The sequence below is a fragment of the Scatophagus argus genome, chromosome 18 (genome assembly GCF_020382885.2).
Source record: "Scatophagus argus isolate fScaArg1 chromosome 18, fScaArg1.pri, whole genome shotgun sequence".
NCBI classification, from domain to species: domain Eukaryota; kingdom Metazoa; phylum Chordata; class Actinopteri; family Scatophagidae; genus Scatophagus; species Scatophagus argus.
Genome location: NC_058510.1, coordinates 15,733,661 through 15,751,085, shown reverse-complemented (window position 1 = coordinate 15,751,085; position 17,425 = coordinate 15,733,661). Strand labels below are relative to the sequence as shown.

General features: G+C 44.1%; 1 protein-coding gene across 2 annotated transcripts in view; it reads right to left on the bottom strand.

The window, feature by feature from the left end:
* nrp1a (neuropilin 1a) overlaps window positions 1-17,425 on the bottom strand; it is a 56,701-nt gene continuing 39,276 nt past the window's right edge. The window contains exons 8-18 of one of the 2 annotated variants that reach the window (XM_046370917.1): window positions 14,727-14,882; window positions 12,598-12,742; window positions 8,885-9,216; window positions 7,368-7,512; window positions 5,021-5,131; window positions 4,225-4,275; window positions 2,153-2,296; window positions 1,737-2,014; window positions 1,519-1,615; window positions 1,336-1,389; window positions 1-1,199 (exon numbers count right to left, since the gene is read on the bottom strand). In XM_046370917.1, coding sequence (XP_046226873.1) covers window positions 913-1,199; window positions 1,336-1,389; window positions 1,519-1,615; window positions 1,737-2,014; window positions 2,153-2,296; window positions 4,225-4,275; window positions 5,021-5,131; window positions 7,368-7,512; window positions 8,885-9,216; window positions 12,598-12,742; window positions 14,727-14,882 — 1,800 coding nt within the window. In that variant the 3' untranslated portion in view covers window positions 1-912. The remainder of the gene's footprint in view (window positions 1,200-1,335; window positions 1,390-1,518; window positions 1,616-1,736; window positions 2,015-2,152; window positions 2,297-4,224; window positions 4,276-5,020; window positions 5,132-7,367; window positions 7,513-8,884; window positions 9,217-12,597; window positions 12,743-14,726; window positions 14,883-17,425) is intronic. The other variant, XM_046370918.1, reaches the window with a different exon arrangement.

Sequence of the window (17,425 nt, the reverse complement as noted above, 5' to 3'; positions counted from 1 at the left end):
AACAGTCAGAAGATTGTATTTACACACACACAAACCCATGAAAAAAGGGATACTGCAGCTTTTTTCCTTTTTTTACTTTCTTTAAAAAGCGCAATAAAATATATTAAAACTTATTTACAGTGTGTGGGTTTTCGGACAGAAAACAACAAAGAAACAAAACAAAGCGCCATGATAGATTGTTTTCCTCTTTTCAGATATTTAGAAGATAATGTGCCCCTGTTTCCTGTCATCATAACTTAAGCCATGTACATTAAAAAATACCCAGATCAACAGAGGAGGCCAACCAAAATGTACTAAAGGCACTGTCAGAACCATACATTGCCATGAATGGGACCCTCATAGAGTGATAGCAGTCAAAAGGGGAAAGGGTTCATGTTTCAGGATCATGAGTTATGGGCACACCCTGTATGCCACACCACGGGGCAAATCTACAGTTTTGCCGGATATGGTTCATTTACGATTTTGATACGTCACTTTCAAAACTTGAAAATAAACAACAGCCTTCATGAACTGATAATAAAAAAACTTTTCTTTCCCAGAAAATGATAAATACTTTAAACATTATTAATAAATTGGTCTCAACACCAGCATCCGATTGTAAAAATGAATGAAAATCAAAATAGAAAATTAAAATATCATCTAAATCATCTGTACATATTTTTTTTCTGTATTGTATTTGTACACAGTGTCCCCTACTGGTAGGTTCTTTTTACTGCAGCTCCTGAGAAAAGCGTGGATCAGTCCAAACCTCCCATTGGTTCCTGAACCTGTCCCTCAGCGAGTTGAGGGTGTTGGCAGTCCGTTTAGCCTTCCTACTCGCAGATATACGAGAGGATATGCCTACAGCCAGTCTTGTGCATACTCTGTGAGCTCTGCACATCATAAAGTCACACCAATGCACTCAGTCCCATCTCACGCCTCTGAGTATGAACTCTGTACATTGAGTTTGTCCTTCTTTAGCTTAACACCGTCCACTAGTTCAAAGTTGTAGTTCTCCAAAGCTGATAAGTTCCTGTCTGACATGCCTCCGTGTGAGCAAGCGCAATACAAGACCACACCGCAGATAGCACCCAAGAAGACCCCCAGGGCGGACATTGCGATGATAGTGATGAGGATAGGGTCTAGTGTCTTCAGCATATTGCCTGCTCCGCTAATCTGGTTGGTCTCCACAAAGTCTGGATATTCAGTGATCTCTTCAACTGGAGGAGAGAGACAGAGGCAGATGCAAGAGATATTTAGATGTGAGGTATATCACAAACAATGAGAGGTCTGGAGGAAAGCAAATTTCTCCCCAAAAGGACAATATAAAATTAACCATCCATGTCAATGACTTACGAATTTCATTGAGGCGATCCTCTGGTAGCATTGGCTCAGTTGGTATGTCAGGATCTGTTCAGACAGAAATTCTAATTATATACAATGCCAAAAGAAAACAGATTGCAGTCTGTGACTGTGTAGACGTATTTCTTATCAAGAACTGAATACGGGTATTGCAACTATGGACCCTAAAGGTCTCACCTTTACAATCCGTCATGCTGAGTCCATTGAGAACCTTAATGTCATCCACAGCAATGTCTCCCCAGCTCTTTGCATCCACCAGACTTTCGATCACCACCTTAAAAAAAGCACAAAGTGACTTTTTGGCAACCTTTTCTAGAATTCCACAATGGAAAGAGCCCAAAGTGGTCAATACCTAAACAAGTCACACACTGTAAGAGGAATCGATTTTGATTTACCTGGTAGGGTTTGTTGGTGCGTGGCACAAGGACACGACCTTCCCTCCAACGATTGCCTTGGTGACCACTGACTGTCCACAGCAGGATGTCAGCTGGTCCATCAACTGTCTGTTTGCGCTGTTTAATATGCAGTGTGCCAATGTGGGATCCAAACATGTGGTACCAAAAGGACACACACAGGTCTGAGTCCGGTGAACTGACCACAGGGCTGACAAGTCGAGCCACTTCAGTCTCTTGGGGTCCCGTTGCTAAAGTGTAGATGAAATTCCCTGAACCACCTGTAGGATAAAATAAGTGATGTCACTGACAGACAAAAACTGTGTGGTAGAAGAAGGAGATGTGACTTGTTTGTACAGCATCAAGGGGTCACACATTTTTTGTATGGCCCAGTAAGTGGTTCCCTACAGGTTCCTCACCTGTGTGGTCCATGTTAGGTCCAGTGTTGAGGGTCGGGGTGCCACTGGACTGGATCTGCCACCTAGAGCCAGTGTCCTCTGATGTCCAGCTGCAGAAGGATGGATTATTGGCCCAGCCGAAGTCACAGGCAAACCACAGAAAAGCTGCAAATGTGTTGAAGAAAGGTCAAGATCATGTGTCACATTTCATCATCCTCCTTATTACAAAATGAGAAATTGCCAAGAGCTCTAGGCTTTACCAGAACAATGACCTTGGGACCTGTGATGATATGACTGCAGGCTACACTTTGGAGCTTCAGCCAATCACCCTGAGCAGCTACAAGCACTAGAGGGCAGCAAAGAACTGCAGGACATGAGCTTGGAATCCCACAGCTGGGAGAGATAAAAGCAGCTAACTCAGAGGGAAGAAACAGACTGGGATAGAAAGAAACTTATAGCCCTAACATGAGAAAAAAGTGAGCCGACAGCACGGACCTCAGGTAGACATTATACCTTGACTGCAGTTAAAGATCTCTTTCAGTGAACGTAACAAGGTATATAACGAGAGGCATAGAGGGACACTAAAAACAGGGAAAGCGCACAACAAGGGAGAAGGAAAAGGGAGTGTGGACATGGTGTCCAGTTGAGAGAGCAACATTCACTGCAGCCTGCAGAGAGTTCAGGATTTTAATGAGAGCAGAGACTTGAGGTTTGAAGACATCTATGGTAACTGCGGGGCTCCATTCCAACAATGAATTCCTCCATGGACACATGCCACACTGAGGAACCCTCAGTAGAGGCAAGAAAATATGTGGTAGCTCAGGCATTAGTGTGTTTCAAATTAGATAAAGAAAGACTTCCAAGGAACACAAAGGAGTGAGATGTTTGGGGCATTAGCCTTGAACCCCAGCATGAGGTGCCTTTAGAGATACAATGAGGCGGCTCTTCAGACGACAGAATATATAAGCTAGCATTCTCTTTAATAATGGGAAGATTTTAACTAGCTTCTGCGGGAAATGACTCTATTTAGCCATTAAACACAAAGGATGGAATTCCCATGTGGAACCGCATTTCAGATGCCAAGCCACTTTTTTGTCGAGACATCCCATTCCCAATTAAAATGGCTTTGGCTTTTTTTTTTCCATTCCTGGGTGGCTTTGACTGAGGCTACCAACAAGCTGTGGATAAGATGAGCAGCCACATGACTCACTTGGCCATTTGGTGAAAAGAAATAGAGAGTTTTTCTTGCTGAATGCCAAAGGAAACTACATCAGCTGAGATTAGAGTGCATGGCATGCACACATCCAAGGAGACGAGGACAGACACAAATACACAGAAAAGATTAGCATGCATAGTTTGAGACTGTGGAAATGAAAAGTCAGACAGATAAGTGTTTACCCACAAACGTTTCTTTACGTTCTTACACACACAAATCTGCATTCATGCACACCTGCACCTCTCAGCTCTCATCTATTATCATAGCTCGTGCCCCAGAAGACTACAGACAGACCACGGAGTCAGCTGATAGAGTGAAGGGGGCTGGGTGGAGCCTATGGCCCATTAGCCAAGGTCAGACTCGGGCACAGCCTCTCAGCTGGTGGCTGCCTCAACAACCTGCTATAGGAGACGGCGCGATGTGTGCGTCTGCTCATGTGACCCCAAAGCACACCTCATTTCCTGTGGTCATTTGCATTTTGCTTCCCTGTTTTTCTATTGTGCTTAGTGTGTGTGTTCAGTGTGTAGTGCAGGCTGGTGTCAGCCCAGTGATTAGTGATTATGCTGAGAAGGCATCAACAGAGCACCAGTGCTAATCATCAGATAGCCCTGCATTACACAACCTCCCTCACCCTGTCAGCGGGAGCCTCTCAGGGCCATATCATCAGCTTTAATAACAGACACACATCAGAGGAGAGAGGCTGCCTTGAGCTGGCAATAATTAGCTGAGGTATGCTTCTTGATAAATCTATGGTAATGAATCTAAAAAAAAAAGAAAAATCCAAAACACTTAAATATTTATATTTTAACATTCTGGCATGTCATCTTTAAAGGTGCTGTGTTCAGTGGTTATCAAGATGTGGAATCATTCTGCCCACCTGGAATGGTATCCACTTCAGTAGTAGTGGTGTCTGGCATCGTGGTACCACCTGTCACAAGACAACGCATAAGCATGGTTAGCCTAGCCAAAGTTACATTTTTTTTCAAATAACTGCACTCATGCATGCTGAATGTATTTATGCCAGCTAAATTTAGCTAAGCCACACATGCCCTGTCATTCCCTTCAGTCTTATAAGTGCCCTGTCTCAGTATATCCACCATAAGGCATTTATATAGTGCTTTCAAAACACGTGACTGAGATGGTGCCATGCTCATCATCGGAGACTGCTGGTTAATGGGGAGTGCAGGCAGCAGTGCAGGCTCAGACAGTTACTGGGTTAGCGGGAAATGAGGCCAAGAGGAGTAATTGGAAAAGAAGGTGCCGTAGGACAAGGCAGGTGAGAGAGGAAAGGACAGAGAGGCAGAGATGGCTGTTGGTGGGCTTAGAAGCAGGTGTGTGTGGATGCACGCATTTAGCGATCTCAGGTGCAAGTGCAACAATTTTGGGAGTTTGCAGAGGTGGAGGTAAGAGGGAATGACTGAGGGGGGGAGGTGGCAGTTACAGGTGCAGCTAATTAGAGCTGCGTACGTGCCAGCACAGACGTGGGTGCATGCACGCTTGTGTGGAAGCGTGCACAGTAGATGGCAGATTAGTTACGGCATCAAATCTAACTGTGACAGAGAGCTCTGAAGCTGGGAAAGTGGAGCAGATTGAATGTGAGCCATAGCAGAAGGAAGGGCAAGAGGGGGGTAGAGGGGGGTTTGCTTGCAGTCTCATGAGGGCGATGTTAGCACCTGTCACATCGTAGTCATCACCTGTGCCACTGTGGCAGCTCGCCTGGTCGTCGTCACACTCGTCCGACGGAGTAGTGCTCGGGACCAGTGTGGTAGGCGGGAGTGTGGGAGCTGCAAAGGTTGAGAGGAAGAGAAATAGTAGACAACAAACATTAGATTTTAAATTCAACATGGAAAATGCAGGGGCTGTTGGGGGCGGGGCTTTATTTGAATTGCTTTGTGATATGGTTCATATTTTTTATATTTGAAGCAAGCCATCATTTCTGTTTTTCCCATTTTTTCAGTGAAAGAGAGGACATTTATTTTGGAATATTAGCTATTAACATTATCATATCGTTAGATTCCATCTCAAATGACACACTATGGTTTAGAGGGATACTGCTTCGTCATGTCAAGTTCATTTGGTAGCAGCCTGAAATAAGTGAATCAAATTGTGATAAGGACAAAAGCTAGAAACTGGATATGAATATCCCTCAAACAAAAGAATCAACACAGACAGCGTGTTCAGAATTAAAGTACAGTACTTTTAAGAGGGATGAGATGTAAAGAGTGTTTCCATGGGGTGTACTTGTAGTCTGAAAAGGTTCTCAGCGTGCTTTATAGTTAAAATAGGAAAACACTGAAATATGAATACATAAGTTCAGCATGTCAGCCTTCAATCTAGATCTGAGCTTTTAGCATTCCTCCCTTTATCGTGCTGCGGAGGTGTGGGTGTATACTAAATAGAACTGAAGCTAAAGCGTAGAGCTTGGGGCTTAGGCGGCTCAGAATCAAAGATGCAGAAACAGAGCTTGGGATTGGCTATAGGCAGGGCCTCTGGCTGCCATGGTGCCCTATCATTATGGCCTTGCTGTACTTGGATGTGGGCATGGCTCTAAATCCACTCCACACTCCGCTGCCACACAGCCGTTCTGCGGTGTGGGTACATTTGTGTGTGTTTACACTGACTGAGTAATAAACGGGCTTCCCCAGTGTAGAGGGAGAAAAAAGGAAGAGGAGAGAGGTGCAGAGAGAGACAGACATAGACAGATAGGAGCTGAACCGCCTGAAAAATGTATTTGTACAGTATCTGTGTGTGAGATTGTGAGTGTGTGTGCATGTGTGTGAGTCAATGCTCTTGCTCGCTCCCTCTGCTAGATGAAATATGAGGCAGATCAGCCTCTGTCAGATTCAGGGTGGAGAAGGTCAGGGATGGGGTCAGTGCTGCGTCAGGGGAGCCTCTCACAGAAATGAGTATTTAGCCCTCCTGCTATGGTTTGCCACAGGCACACACGCACACAGACATGTGCACACTCACAGTATTGTAAGCACCTGTGCATGTTCGTGATTGTGTATACATGCCTGTAACCACATGGTTGGCAGGGTGATTGTGGTTACTATGTGTGTGTTTATGTCTGTGTGTGTGTGTTTGGCATTAACACTGAAAACAAGCATTATCATCTGACTAAAGCCCCCGGTGGGAGTCCATGAGGCTTATAGCAGAATGGGCCTCCCTGAAATCCAATATGTAAATCCACTTAGGGCTAGCACTACACACTCTTAAATCGCCAAGCTGTTTCTGTGCTACATCAGCTTTGAGAGTCAGACTGATAAAGAGCTAGGAAAAAAAACAGGGGTAATTTTAAGATAGCAAAGTGTGTGCGGCCCTTTGAAAGAAGAAATACATGCAGGGGTTGGAAGGAGTGCGATGGGGCCAGGCTGCAATAATCCTACTGGGTCAGGTGGGCTTTCATTTGATCCCCTCTAAAAGTGGCTATCTGTGGGGGTAGCTTTGATGTACCAGGGAGACAAGACAACTGTCCCTTGTAGGGATAAAGAGCAGGAGCTGGACAGCTGTGTACTCAACACAGGGAGCCCTCACACACATCTTTAAATAACCCCAACTGTGGCAGTCATGAAGTGCAAGATACTCACAGCCATGTCATTAGCTGGGATGATAGATGGCTCACCTATGTGTGTGTGTGTCAAGACATGCCGGTTGTGAACACTGTCTGTGAATGTATGTACTGAGTCAAAGTGTTGGCAGAGACTATTGTCTAAAAATGTAAAAAATAAAAATGGCCAAGACTAGTGACGTTACAGGTTACAACCAGGACCGAATGTTTCATTACTATGGCTAAAGCATTACCACAGCTGGAAATGTCATTAGTATGGGTGAAGAGGTTTCACTCTGGGTAGTAACTTTACCAACACTGGAAGAAGTGCCATTACTGTGAGTAGTGGAATCAACACCACAGGCAGAAATGTCACCATCAAGTGCCATTGCTACTTGCTTTTGCACATATTGTACCAAAATTTCAGTGATAATTGAGCTAGAACACAGACAATGCAAAAGATTTTATAATACCTTCAATTTCGCAACCAAGGAGCTCGAGTCGAAGGCCCATGCCAGCAAGAGTGGCCCTCTCTGGGTAAATTCTGATGAAACGGGTCAGCAGGGGCTCCACCATCCTCAGCTCAGGAGTGTCGTAGTTGCTGTTTCCTTCAAATATCTGGCAAGGAAAAGGAGAGAGGAGAGGAAGAGGGACAGAGGCAGAGAGGAAAGAGTGAGTGAAAAAAGACAAAGCACAATATTTCTGATACTGTATGGTCACTGCTAGGTGTTTGACTCATGCAGCTCTCCAAAGGCAGACACCCTGAGGCAGACTTGCCATCTAAGATCCAGTGGTGGGGTGAAGGGGTGGCATGTGCTGGTTGGGGGGAAAGATGACAGTGAAGAACAGAAGATGACCAGATCTCTCTCATCTTGTTGGCTTCCAAAGCACAGCTTAGGCAAGTGACACAGAGGGGCAGCAGCAAAGACAGCATGACACACACCTCTGTCAAAGACAACTTTGGGCTCCTCCAACTCTGCCTCAGATCTTCCACAAGTAATGGAACAAATGAGGGGAAAAAAGAGGAGAACGTGTGTGCTAGAGATGCAAGCAAAGGAGGAGATAGAGGATTGATGGAAGTGGATTAATGGGTGTGATCACATAAAGGAGCCTGGTGCAACTCAGATGCTGGGAACCTCTCAGGCGAGGGAAGAGAGGCGGCTAACTAGGACAAGGGGGATATGGATCCTCCTTACTCCCTTCATAAATCAACCATCAGCCCATCTGGATCAGATTTATGCCCTGTCAAGGATGCTTGTAATTGGGGACGGGCTGTTGCAACTCTTCTCGGAGGTGCGTGTGTGGATGTGTATGTGCTCATATATATATATATATATATATATATATATATATATATATATATATATATATATATATATATATACATTCTTTGTGTGTGAGCGTGTGCGTGCATTAAGCAAAGTGTTGGTGTGTGTCTTCTGTGCACGAGGTGACACTGGCAGATAAATCTTGGGTCACTTCTCTATGTTGTGTGTTCTTTCCTCTCTCGTCCTCGTCTTCCCCTCCCCTGTTTTCCCCGACTCCTTTCACTCCTCCTCCCTCTCTGGAGAGGTTTCACTATCCATTGAAAGAGTTGAACAGTGTGCATGGTGCAGAATAGAAAGCAGGAGGATAGAACTGGGAAAAAACTGTGAGAGAGTTGAGATGCTTATCCTAACGTGATTCAAAACTGCTGCACTGCTGAAATTGACTGGCAATGACACACAACTGCCAGGCACAACGCTCTGATGAAAACTGACTAAAGGCGTCTTCATCTGAATCGATGTTCTGATGTATCTGAGTGACATTTTAAAAAGAATATATTCACATCATTTTTCAACAGTGCTGGGTTCCTTGGTTTCTTGGTTACACTTATCCTTCTGATTTCTCGGCAGAACTGAACAAATACTCCAAGGATTTTGGGCAAACTTAAGCATTGTTCAGTGCTATTGAGGCATCTGACCAACACCAGACATTCAAAAGCTCTAACCTTTGGTTTGTTCCCACTGCTGTCCAACACCATCCTCCAGTCAGAGCCATTGTTACTGTAGCCGAGGCGGAATTTCTTCATGAAAACTTTGTTTTCACGGTGTTTCCCTCCCTGGATGATCAACCCCTTCATCAGCTTCTCCTCACCAAGATCCACCTGTAACCATTCGCTGGTGAAAGGCTGGGGTTGGGGCAGTAGGGTCCACCCTGTCCTGCTGGTCAGCAGGCGGGCGTTCTCTGGTACCCAGCTCCGGTCCGTATGAGAGGATGCAGTGATCTGGTTGTCAGTGATCAAACCTGAAACCATTCCCAGCATGCCTGAGCATGGATACTCTGAAAGACAAAAAGGAAAGCAAAAGGTGCTTAGCTTTATGATACAAACTAATGAAAACCTACAGAGATGATGGGTACATAAGCAACAAAAGACTTGATCTATAACCAAAGGCTTGATGTTCAACAACATTTACCATGCCTGTAGTGTAGTTTGGTGAGTTTCTGGTTCATATATGGACAACAGGGATAGCGAAAGTCAAAGTGAGGAAGGCAATTCCCCAAACTCTTTGTGATGTTACTGTGATCTCTTCCTCTGTTCTTTTTCTCTTTCTCTCTGTCTGCAGATCTCATGCATACTAATTCCTCTGCCTGAAGCGGTTGTCTCCAGGCAGCCAATTAAAACCCTCCTCTCAGTTGGTGCTTCCACGTCCTGCATTCTGGGAGCACTTTTTTCTTTTCATCTCCCTTATCCACCACCCTCCTCCCTCAATAGACTCACATATACTCATGCACAAAAACACATTCTCCTTGTGTTTTATCTTCTGCTGCACTCATCTGCCTTCTGCTCCACAGCTGTCAACATCTGTGGGACCGTGTCTTTTAATAACTCGCTCCCTGTCCACATTTTCAAACTTCTCCTTCTTTTATTCTGCTACTCTGGTCTTATCCTAGCCTAACTCTCTGCAGATTTTTTATTAATGTCATCCCTCCATATCAAGAACTCAACAGGATGACAACTTGTTGCTACAGCTCAGAAGAATTTGCTGGTTTCAGCCTGAATTTTGTAAAGTTCTAGATCCAAACCGACAACCTGATAAACATTTCAGATGATCAAAGTATCTATTTTTAAGCCATAGTGTTTGCTTAACGAGCCCCCACATTTTGAGGTGGTCCCCATTGAAAAGACAACAAATGGGAGTAACAGTAAGTAGTAAAAATTTAATGGTACAATATTAGCTTTAGCTCAAAGATAATATTGTTAATAAATCTGCACATCTGATTCACCTCTGGGAGGAAAACATGTTGACACTGATGCCATATCTTTCTGTCAATACATTTACACAGCTTCTGAAGCTGAGTATAATACACTGGCACCCCAAAATGTTTCTTGGTGTGGTAATTACCATTAGAAGTGTGACAATCAGCAACTTGTATTAGAGCTAAATCTTCCTATTTTTTTCTTCCCAACCTTTCTCTGTTAATCCCAAGACACTGAGTCAGGGACCTGTGGTAAGCAATAAAATATTTACTATCTGGCTACCAAGGAGGACTAAATCTGGCCATGTTCTGTGTGTGTGTGTGTGTGTGTGTGAGACTAAGCGTGCACTGTACAGGATTCAATAGTGTCGCTGCATCTGGGAAAAACGAACATGAGGAACAACACTACATTCAGACTTTTTTTTCTCTCTCCGGTTATCTAAAGCAGCTCCTAATCAGATCTGTGAGATGAATCTCTGGTCCTGAATTCTGATAATTCGGAACTCAAGGAATAAATGCTGGGAGTGGAGAAGTGCCCTTTCCTTTTCTGGGTGTTTTTTTTTTTTTACCTTCTTTCTGTTGTTTCTTGTCGAGGTGTGTTTTGAGAATGACCACATGAGCTAGTCTCTGGTAACGCAAAGGTAAGGCAATGCAAACATACCGCCCTCGAAGTCAGAAGACAACAGAGAAAGGTACATGTGTGTGATTGAAAGTGTATATGTGCATGTCTGGTGCGAGTTTAGACACTTGGGTGAACTCCCTGGCTCATCTGGAGCTCTTAATTGACTTCAGCTGCGATCACAGAAGCTTCAGAGATGGCATGCAATGACACACCCAGAGGAACAAACACGTGTGTTTGTGGACTGTGCGCTTGTAGATGGTGATACATGGCTGTGTGGGCCACATTTAGGTTTAGGGTGGAGCATCAGTGGTTCATCAGAGATATTTATATACCATGGCATATTTACTAACAACAGGGTGGTGGATCTTTTCATTAATGAGTAGCTGTTTGTATCAGCATGAGCACGCGACCATGATGATGGAAAAATCTTCCAACATGCTGCTACACACACACACACACACACACACACACACACACACATACAAACACACACATACTTTTGAGAAGGTTTATATAACTCTCCACCTCTAATTTTTGTCACTTTTTGTTGCACTGTTCACCGTGTTACTATGGGAGCATTTTTCAGTAAAAGTTTAGCTGAACTTCCGTATTTCTGCCAAGTTTTTCAATAAAGTTCTGGTATCAGTGATTCATAACTCAAGGTAGAGCGGGGTGAGTCACTGAGTTTATGCAGCCCTCAAGAGCCCCACAATTTTTCTGTCTTCGACTGCACTGCTAGCCTGCAGTGGAGCTGGCAGTGTCTTCAGAGCACCCAGGGGTTCTGACGTCCTTAAGGAGGCCCTGTGGTGACTTCGATCCTGTGATGTGTTTACGCTCTGTGCAGCGGTCTGGTCCTGCGCCCGAAACACACGCCCCATCTGTAACCCTGCTGTACCCACAGTGCCTTGTCTCTGCTATTACATGAACGGTAACGCATTTGTAATGCATAACTGCAAAGCTCCACACACACACACACACAAACACAAAACACTTATATATTTTGAATATGAGCACATTTGGCAGAATGCAACTAATCCTGATTGAACTTTAATCCAAGGCTTAAAACTGCACTAACAACACTGACGAAAATATTGCTGTTTTGTCCTTGTAAGATATATTCCTATCCAAGTGGTAAGCACTAATTAACATTCAATACACACGCTCATAAACCCGAAGAGATGCAGACAGATGTGCTAAAACCATATGAAAGTGAGCCACACATACACACACAAACCACTCATTAAATGAACATTAACAGAAAAAGGCAAAGATGAGAAGAGCTCTGCTAAAATCAAAGCTCTGTAAGCAAAAGACAGACTGTGGCTAAAGAGGAGGCTGAGACCAGATCAGCAGGAGGGATGGGACCATATAGATCCCTCCCACCTCCAGCTCTCTCTTCCTGCCAGCTGTTGGCTGCATTTATATTGAATGAGGTACATCTAAACATGGGGTAACATAAATAGGTAATCCTCCTTCGTGCGCCACTCCTTTATTATGCAGCAGCTTGCTTCAGCCTCAGAGCAGGACTCTCACAGAAACACAGCATCATCTCACATCTGACAAAAGTAAGGTGTTTTTGCAACTGGGGCCAGGATGGGAAACACCATGTATGTTTTCACAAGAAGACAGCTAAACCGACATGGGGGCATGTGCAGAGATTATAAGTTAACAGCAGCATTTGATTATCGTGTTTCTGTGTTTTTTATTTTCAGTTAAAATATAACCAGTAAAATAAAAATTTGTGTGTTTTCAGCAGCAGCTTTGAGCAATGATAAACCTGAAATGTGTGTGTGTGTGTGTGTGTATGTATGTGCAGCAGCAGGGATCCCAGCAGTACCCACCTGATATCTTACATCCATACACCTCGAAGCGCAGCGCGATGCCTGTTTCCCAGGTAACGGGACGGATCCGGACGAAGCGTGTTAGCGTGGGTTTGGGCAGCATCGTCTTGGCAACGTCTGTAGGGTTGGTGTTGCCTTGAAAAACCTGTGATAGAGGCAGAAGAAAAAGTGAATTATTGACAGCAAATGTTGAGATGCAAGGTGGAAATTTCTGTGAGTCCTTGGACGCACTGTATCAAGAAACAGGCAGGGAAATGATTTCAATGATTAAGATGCTGCAAGTGTCGTCAAATCTGAAGATAAAAAATGAAACAGCAGAACTCAATGATTGGTTTTATTGTGCACTGAGTGAAGGCACTCGCATGCCGTTGGAAATCTAAATATTTCAAAGGATAATATTCACACTGTGGTGTCATGCTGTGCAACTTTTATACATGGAGAAAATATCACATGTGAGAGTGATTTCACTGTTTCCCCATCCACCCTGAAATTGCCCTAGCACTTCCTCTTGTGTCACATCCACAAACATGCTGCGACCTGTGACTGTGAAACCTGAGGCAATATGTGTAACACTGACAAGATCAGACCGTCTCAAGATGCCCTTTTTCTGTCTTCTAGTTCCAGATTTGGTGGAGGTTTTACTGCAGTGTCTTGTTTAAAGGTCACTAATGTCAACGTTCTCCCCTGGGGTCGGCTGACAGTTTACAAGCACCATACGAAGAGGCTGGCCACCCAGCAAAACAACTCCCCACAGTCCATCGCAGTTCATTCTGCGTAACTGAATCACACTGGTGACCATATGACCTCCCGACCCACCCGAGAGAGTAGCTATGGAGCAGAGAGGAATCCAGCTGAGAAGAGCAGGATGGACTGACAGATAGAAAGATAACAGTTTCACTAAAACACACACATTAGTCCATATAGCCTGCCTACCGCTCTGCAACCCAATGCAATACCTGTCATCCACCTCGCTAAGGGATTCTGCAACCAAGTCATCCAATCTCTTAAATGTCACGCTGAGCTTCCTCTCCACTCACAAACTGTAAAGTGGCTTTTTCCAGAGCTGTGCTAAGATGCCAAACTGCAGGCTCAGCATGTAGCAAATGGTGCCCCTCCGCACAAAAGCACTTTGGAGTCCGGAAAACACAGGGCGGCCTTACCACGGCACCTTTAAGCCCATACTTTACAGGGGGGGGACTGTGTACTTCAGAGAACATAAAATAGTTAGGCCCTGGGGCATGTGTACACTGCAGCACACACACACGCTTATTTGGATGCTCTGTTGTTGTTAAGAACTTTTTTGCTCCACGTGTGGCTTTGCCTTGTGGTGTTTACACATCACACACACACACACACACAACTGTCAGATGCACACATGTCTCTCTGACCCTGTGGACACCTGACCCCGTTGAAGCGTGTGTTGGCCTCCAGATGGACAAAATCTGGTCTGTTTGACTGATCAGCAATCAATGGTTAGAGCCTCTCAGGCTCTGGTCAAGCATGCTATCCCTCCTTTTCCTTTCTGTTATCTTCCCTCTCTCCTCTACCAGCTGTTCAAACATTGCATATTTCTTTCTATCCATACTCCCTTTAACTCTAATTTGTCAAGTCTTTTGTTGCCCCCATTTGTTTTACAACAACTTGACGGTTGCTTAACATAGAACTGTGGCTACATTCTTTACATAATCCTCCCTATACTGCTACAATGCCATATGAGCACCGCTCATATGTCTGTGCTTTAAATACCATCCACTTACACAGATAGTGGGGACATTACCACACAGAGCAAAGTGTGTAATTGCACGTTGGGAAACAGAGACTCAGTACATATAGCTGGGTATTCCCCCTTTTGTTGAGCTCAGAGGCAACTTGGAGCAGGCCACAATTCAAGTCACTTGGCTTCTTTACCAAGATGGGACATTCCAAGTGCATTGCATGTGCAGGGATGGTTTTTATGACATAGTCACTGGAGAGACGAATGCAAAAACAATTTTTCTTATCTATTTTCTAGTCTCTAATCTCATCCTTTGTTTTCACTGCAAAATAAGTTAATATCAGCACTTAGAGTCAAGAGAAGATGTCATTACTGGCTAATCAAACACTGAGCAAACAAAAGTTGAGGAACCTACCTTTTGTTTAGAACCTTCCTTCAAAGTGATCCAGTCCTCTCCATTCGAGCTGACATCCACTTTGTAGGACTTGACAAAGTAAATCCTCCGCGTCTCCTGGGAAATGGCGCCCTGGGTGCCTATGGCTGAGACGAAGCGCAAGAACCCCAGGTCCACCTGTGGAGGTGGAAGAGAGACAGACAGCAGATAAAAAGCTGCTTAAAACAATTTTTTAAAAAAACAAATTCCACAGGAGAGAAAGACAAGATTTTTCATTTCGTTAGAGCTGATTAACCGGGGCCCAGACAGCAGAAATATAGTGCTCTTTGCCTGTTCAAATGCATGAATAATTTTTGTAGAAAAGACTTTCAATTCATGATCTGTATTAATAATGCACTGACAAGCTAGAGAGTTAAATATCTAACCCCACAATTTGAATCACCTCTGGCAATAGTCTCATCGGCTGCTACCTGGAATTTAATAAACAGCAATGAAAAGATATTCACATTAATGAAAGAGACACAGGATGACAACTTAATTTCCTGAGATGGGAGACAAGAGCTTATTGGATAAAAGTGAATGTTGAATAGAATGAGGTCCGCAATCACATTATCAAAACTGGCCAGGAGGAAAGAGAGATACAGATTGAATATCAAATATTGTGGCTTTAAAATATGCAGGGCTTTATAAAGTAGTCATGAACTGTGGCACATTACTGCAGGGCTGTTTTATTTTCACATGGAGACAACTAGAGGCGGTGGGGTCAGAAAGGCACGAGTACATTTGTTCTGTATAGTTGCATATATTTTCGTGCTTATGTGAGTGCTGCATTCAGAGCTGATGCTGGGCACGGAACATCACTGGTTTGCATCAGACCTGGTAAAAAAGCACTGCCACGTCCATCACTGCCAGGAAAGTGAAAACACACACATACACAGTCTTCTGTGTGTCACACTGGCTTCTGTTTCTGTGGTAAGAATAGCCATCAAACTGGCTTTTCATTATGTTAATGCTGCCGTCTGTTGCCCAACTTCATTGGGACTGACCGGGAGCCTGGAGTTGAGGTCAGCTATTGGTAGTTCTGAGACACATACACATTGTTCAGCCTCCGGTGATAACAAATTGACTCCCCTTGCCCTGTGTGGCAGCTACTTAACCCCACAATAGCATCCCTTCATCCATAACAGAGGAAAAGAGTGGGTGTAGTGTGAAACTGAAAGGCTTTTAAAAAGAAAGGCAAACTCCTCGTGTATGAAGCAGCATGCTTAATTTTAACAAGCGATAACACGGTCTCTGACAGGCTGAGCTGACATTAATGAGGAGTAATGGTGTTGCGTGCAGACACCACTAAAACATGGAAGGAAGCCGGAGCGTCGGTGGAACAGGTTTTCAGATCACGATGAGACACAAGCTCTTTGATGTTGACATGAGATGGGTCCGGGCTCTGATGGATGGCGACCAGAGTCTTGAGTGGATTACTGAATCAACGGTATGTGCATATGCTAAGGGTGTGTGAGGAGGAGCGACAACAGTGAAATCTTTTATGTGAAAGCGTGCAGACACAGAAGCGTGCACATATTTTAGAAAATTAAAACCAGGGTGATCTGCCTCCAAAAGTCTCCATAGAACTTCAGCATGTTAAAACCAGACATGCAGAGCCAGCTAGCTTTGTCTGCCAACCTTATATCCAGTGCTACGCCACACTTAATGACTCGGTGCAAAGAGCAGGAAAAGAACATCTGCATGCTACAGAATGCTCCTGCCCCTCAAATTCACTTCCAGTAGTAAAAAGACTTAAACAGATGGGAGCAATAAATGAGGCTCCACAACGCTATTCTCTCTCTCTGTCTTGGCTACTCAAAGGATTTAGATGGAGACTAACAAAAAAGACAGTCATATACAGAGACAGAATATTTTTGTTCCTGTCTACAGCGTCAGGGGTCTTCTGCAGTAGGTCCCAGACTTTATTTGGGTCCATATAAATAGAAACAAACTCAAATACCTTCAGCTTCAGCTGGTTCAGATTTAATAACACAGGAGTTGAGTTCTTCTCTGCAGGGTAAACGGCCGTATGAGCCAGCACTGGATAGCCTAGTGTATGGCAGTGCCGGCATGTATTAGCTCAGGCAGGTCTTTAACATCTGTGTTCAGATGGCCAACCTGAATCAGTTCCAATCTGGACCAATGGCAAAGAGGCTTACTGAAAAGGCTCACGTAAAAAAGGTCTAATAGGAAGACCTGGCCTTGGGATGTTTTTCTCTGAACGGATCTCATTAGGAGTAATGGAGAAGAAGTGCCTCTGGGAATGAAATGAGTGGCGGGGCTAATTGGGAACACTCGAGTGTTCAGACTCAATCTCAGAACCTGAGCATGCTGACATATGGGTGGTTTGAAGAGGGTTGGACTTATATATGATTTTAATCAATATTCTGGAGCAACTGGAAAGATTTTTTTTTGTAAGTTAATGTTTTCATTTAAGGGGTAGCAATTTCTTGAAGAGTTCTCTGCCATTGGGTGTGGTGCTCTAACTCTAACGCACTTTCATCACTTGTGGTTCAACAGTTTTAGGGTCACACAAACCACAGAGAAACCACAGAGATGCCAACAGAATATTATATTCTATTAAAGATTTTTGGCACAAAACCTCAAGTTTAATGATACTGAATATATGCGACTTGAATTCAAAAGGAGCATCGGGATTAGGAGGGAATGGAAAGACA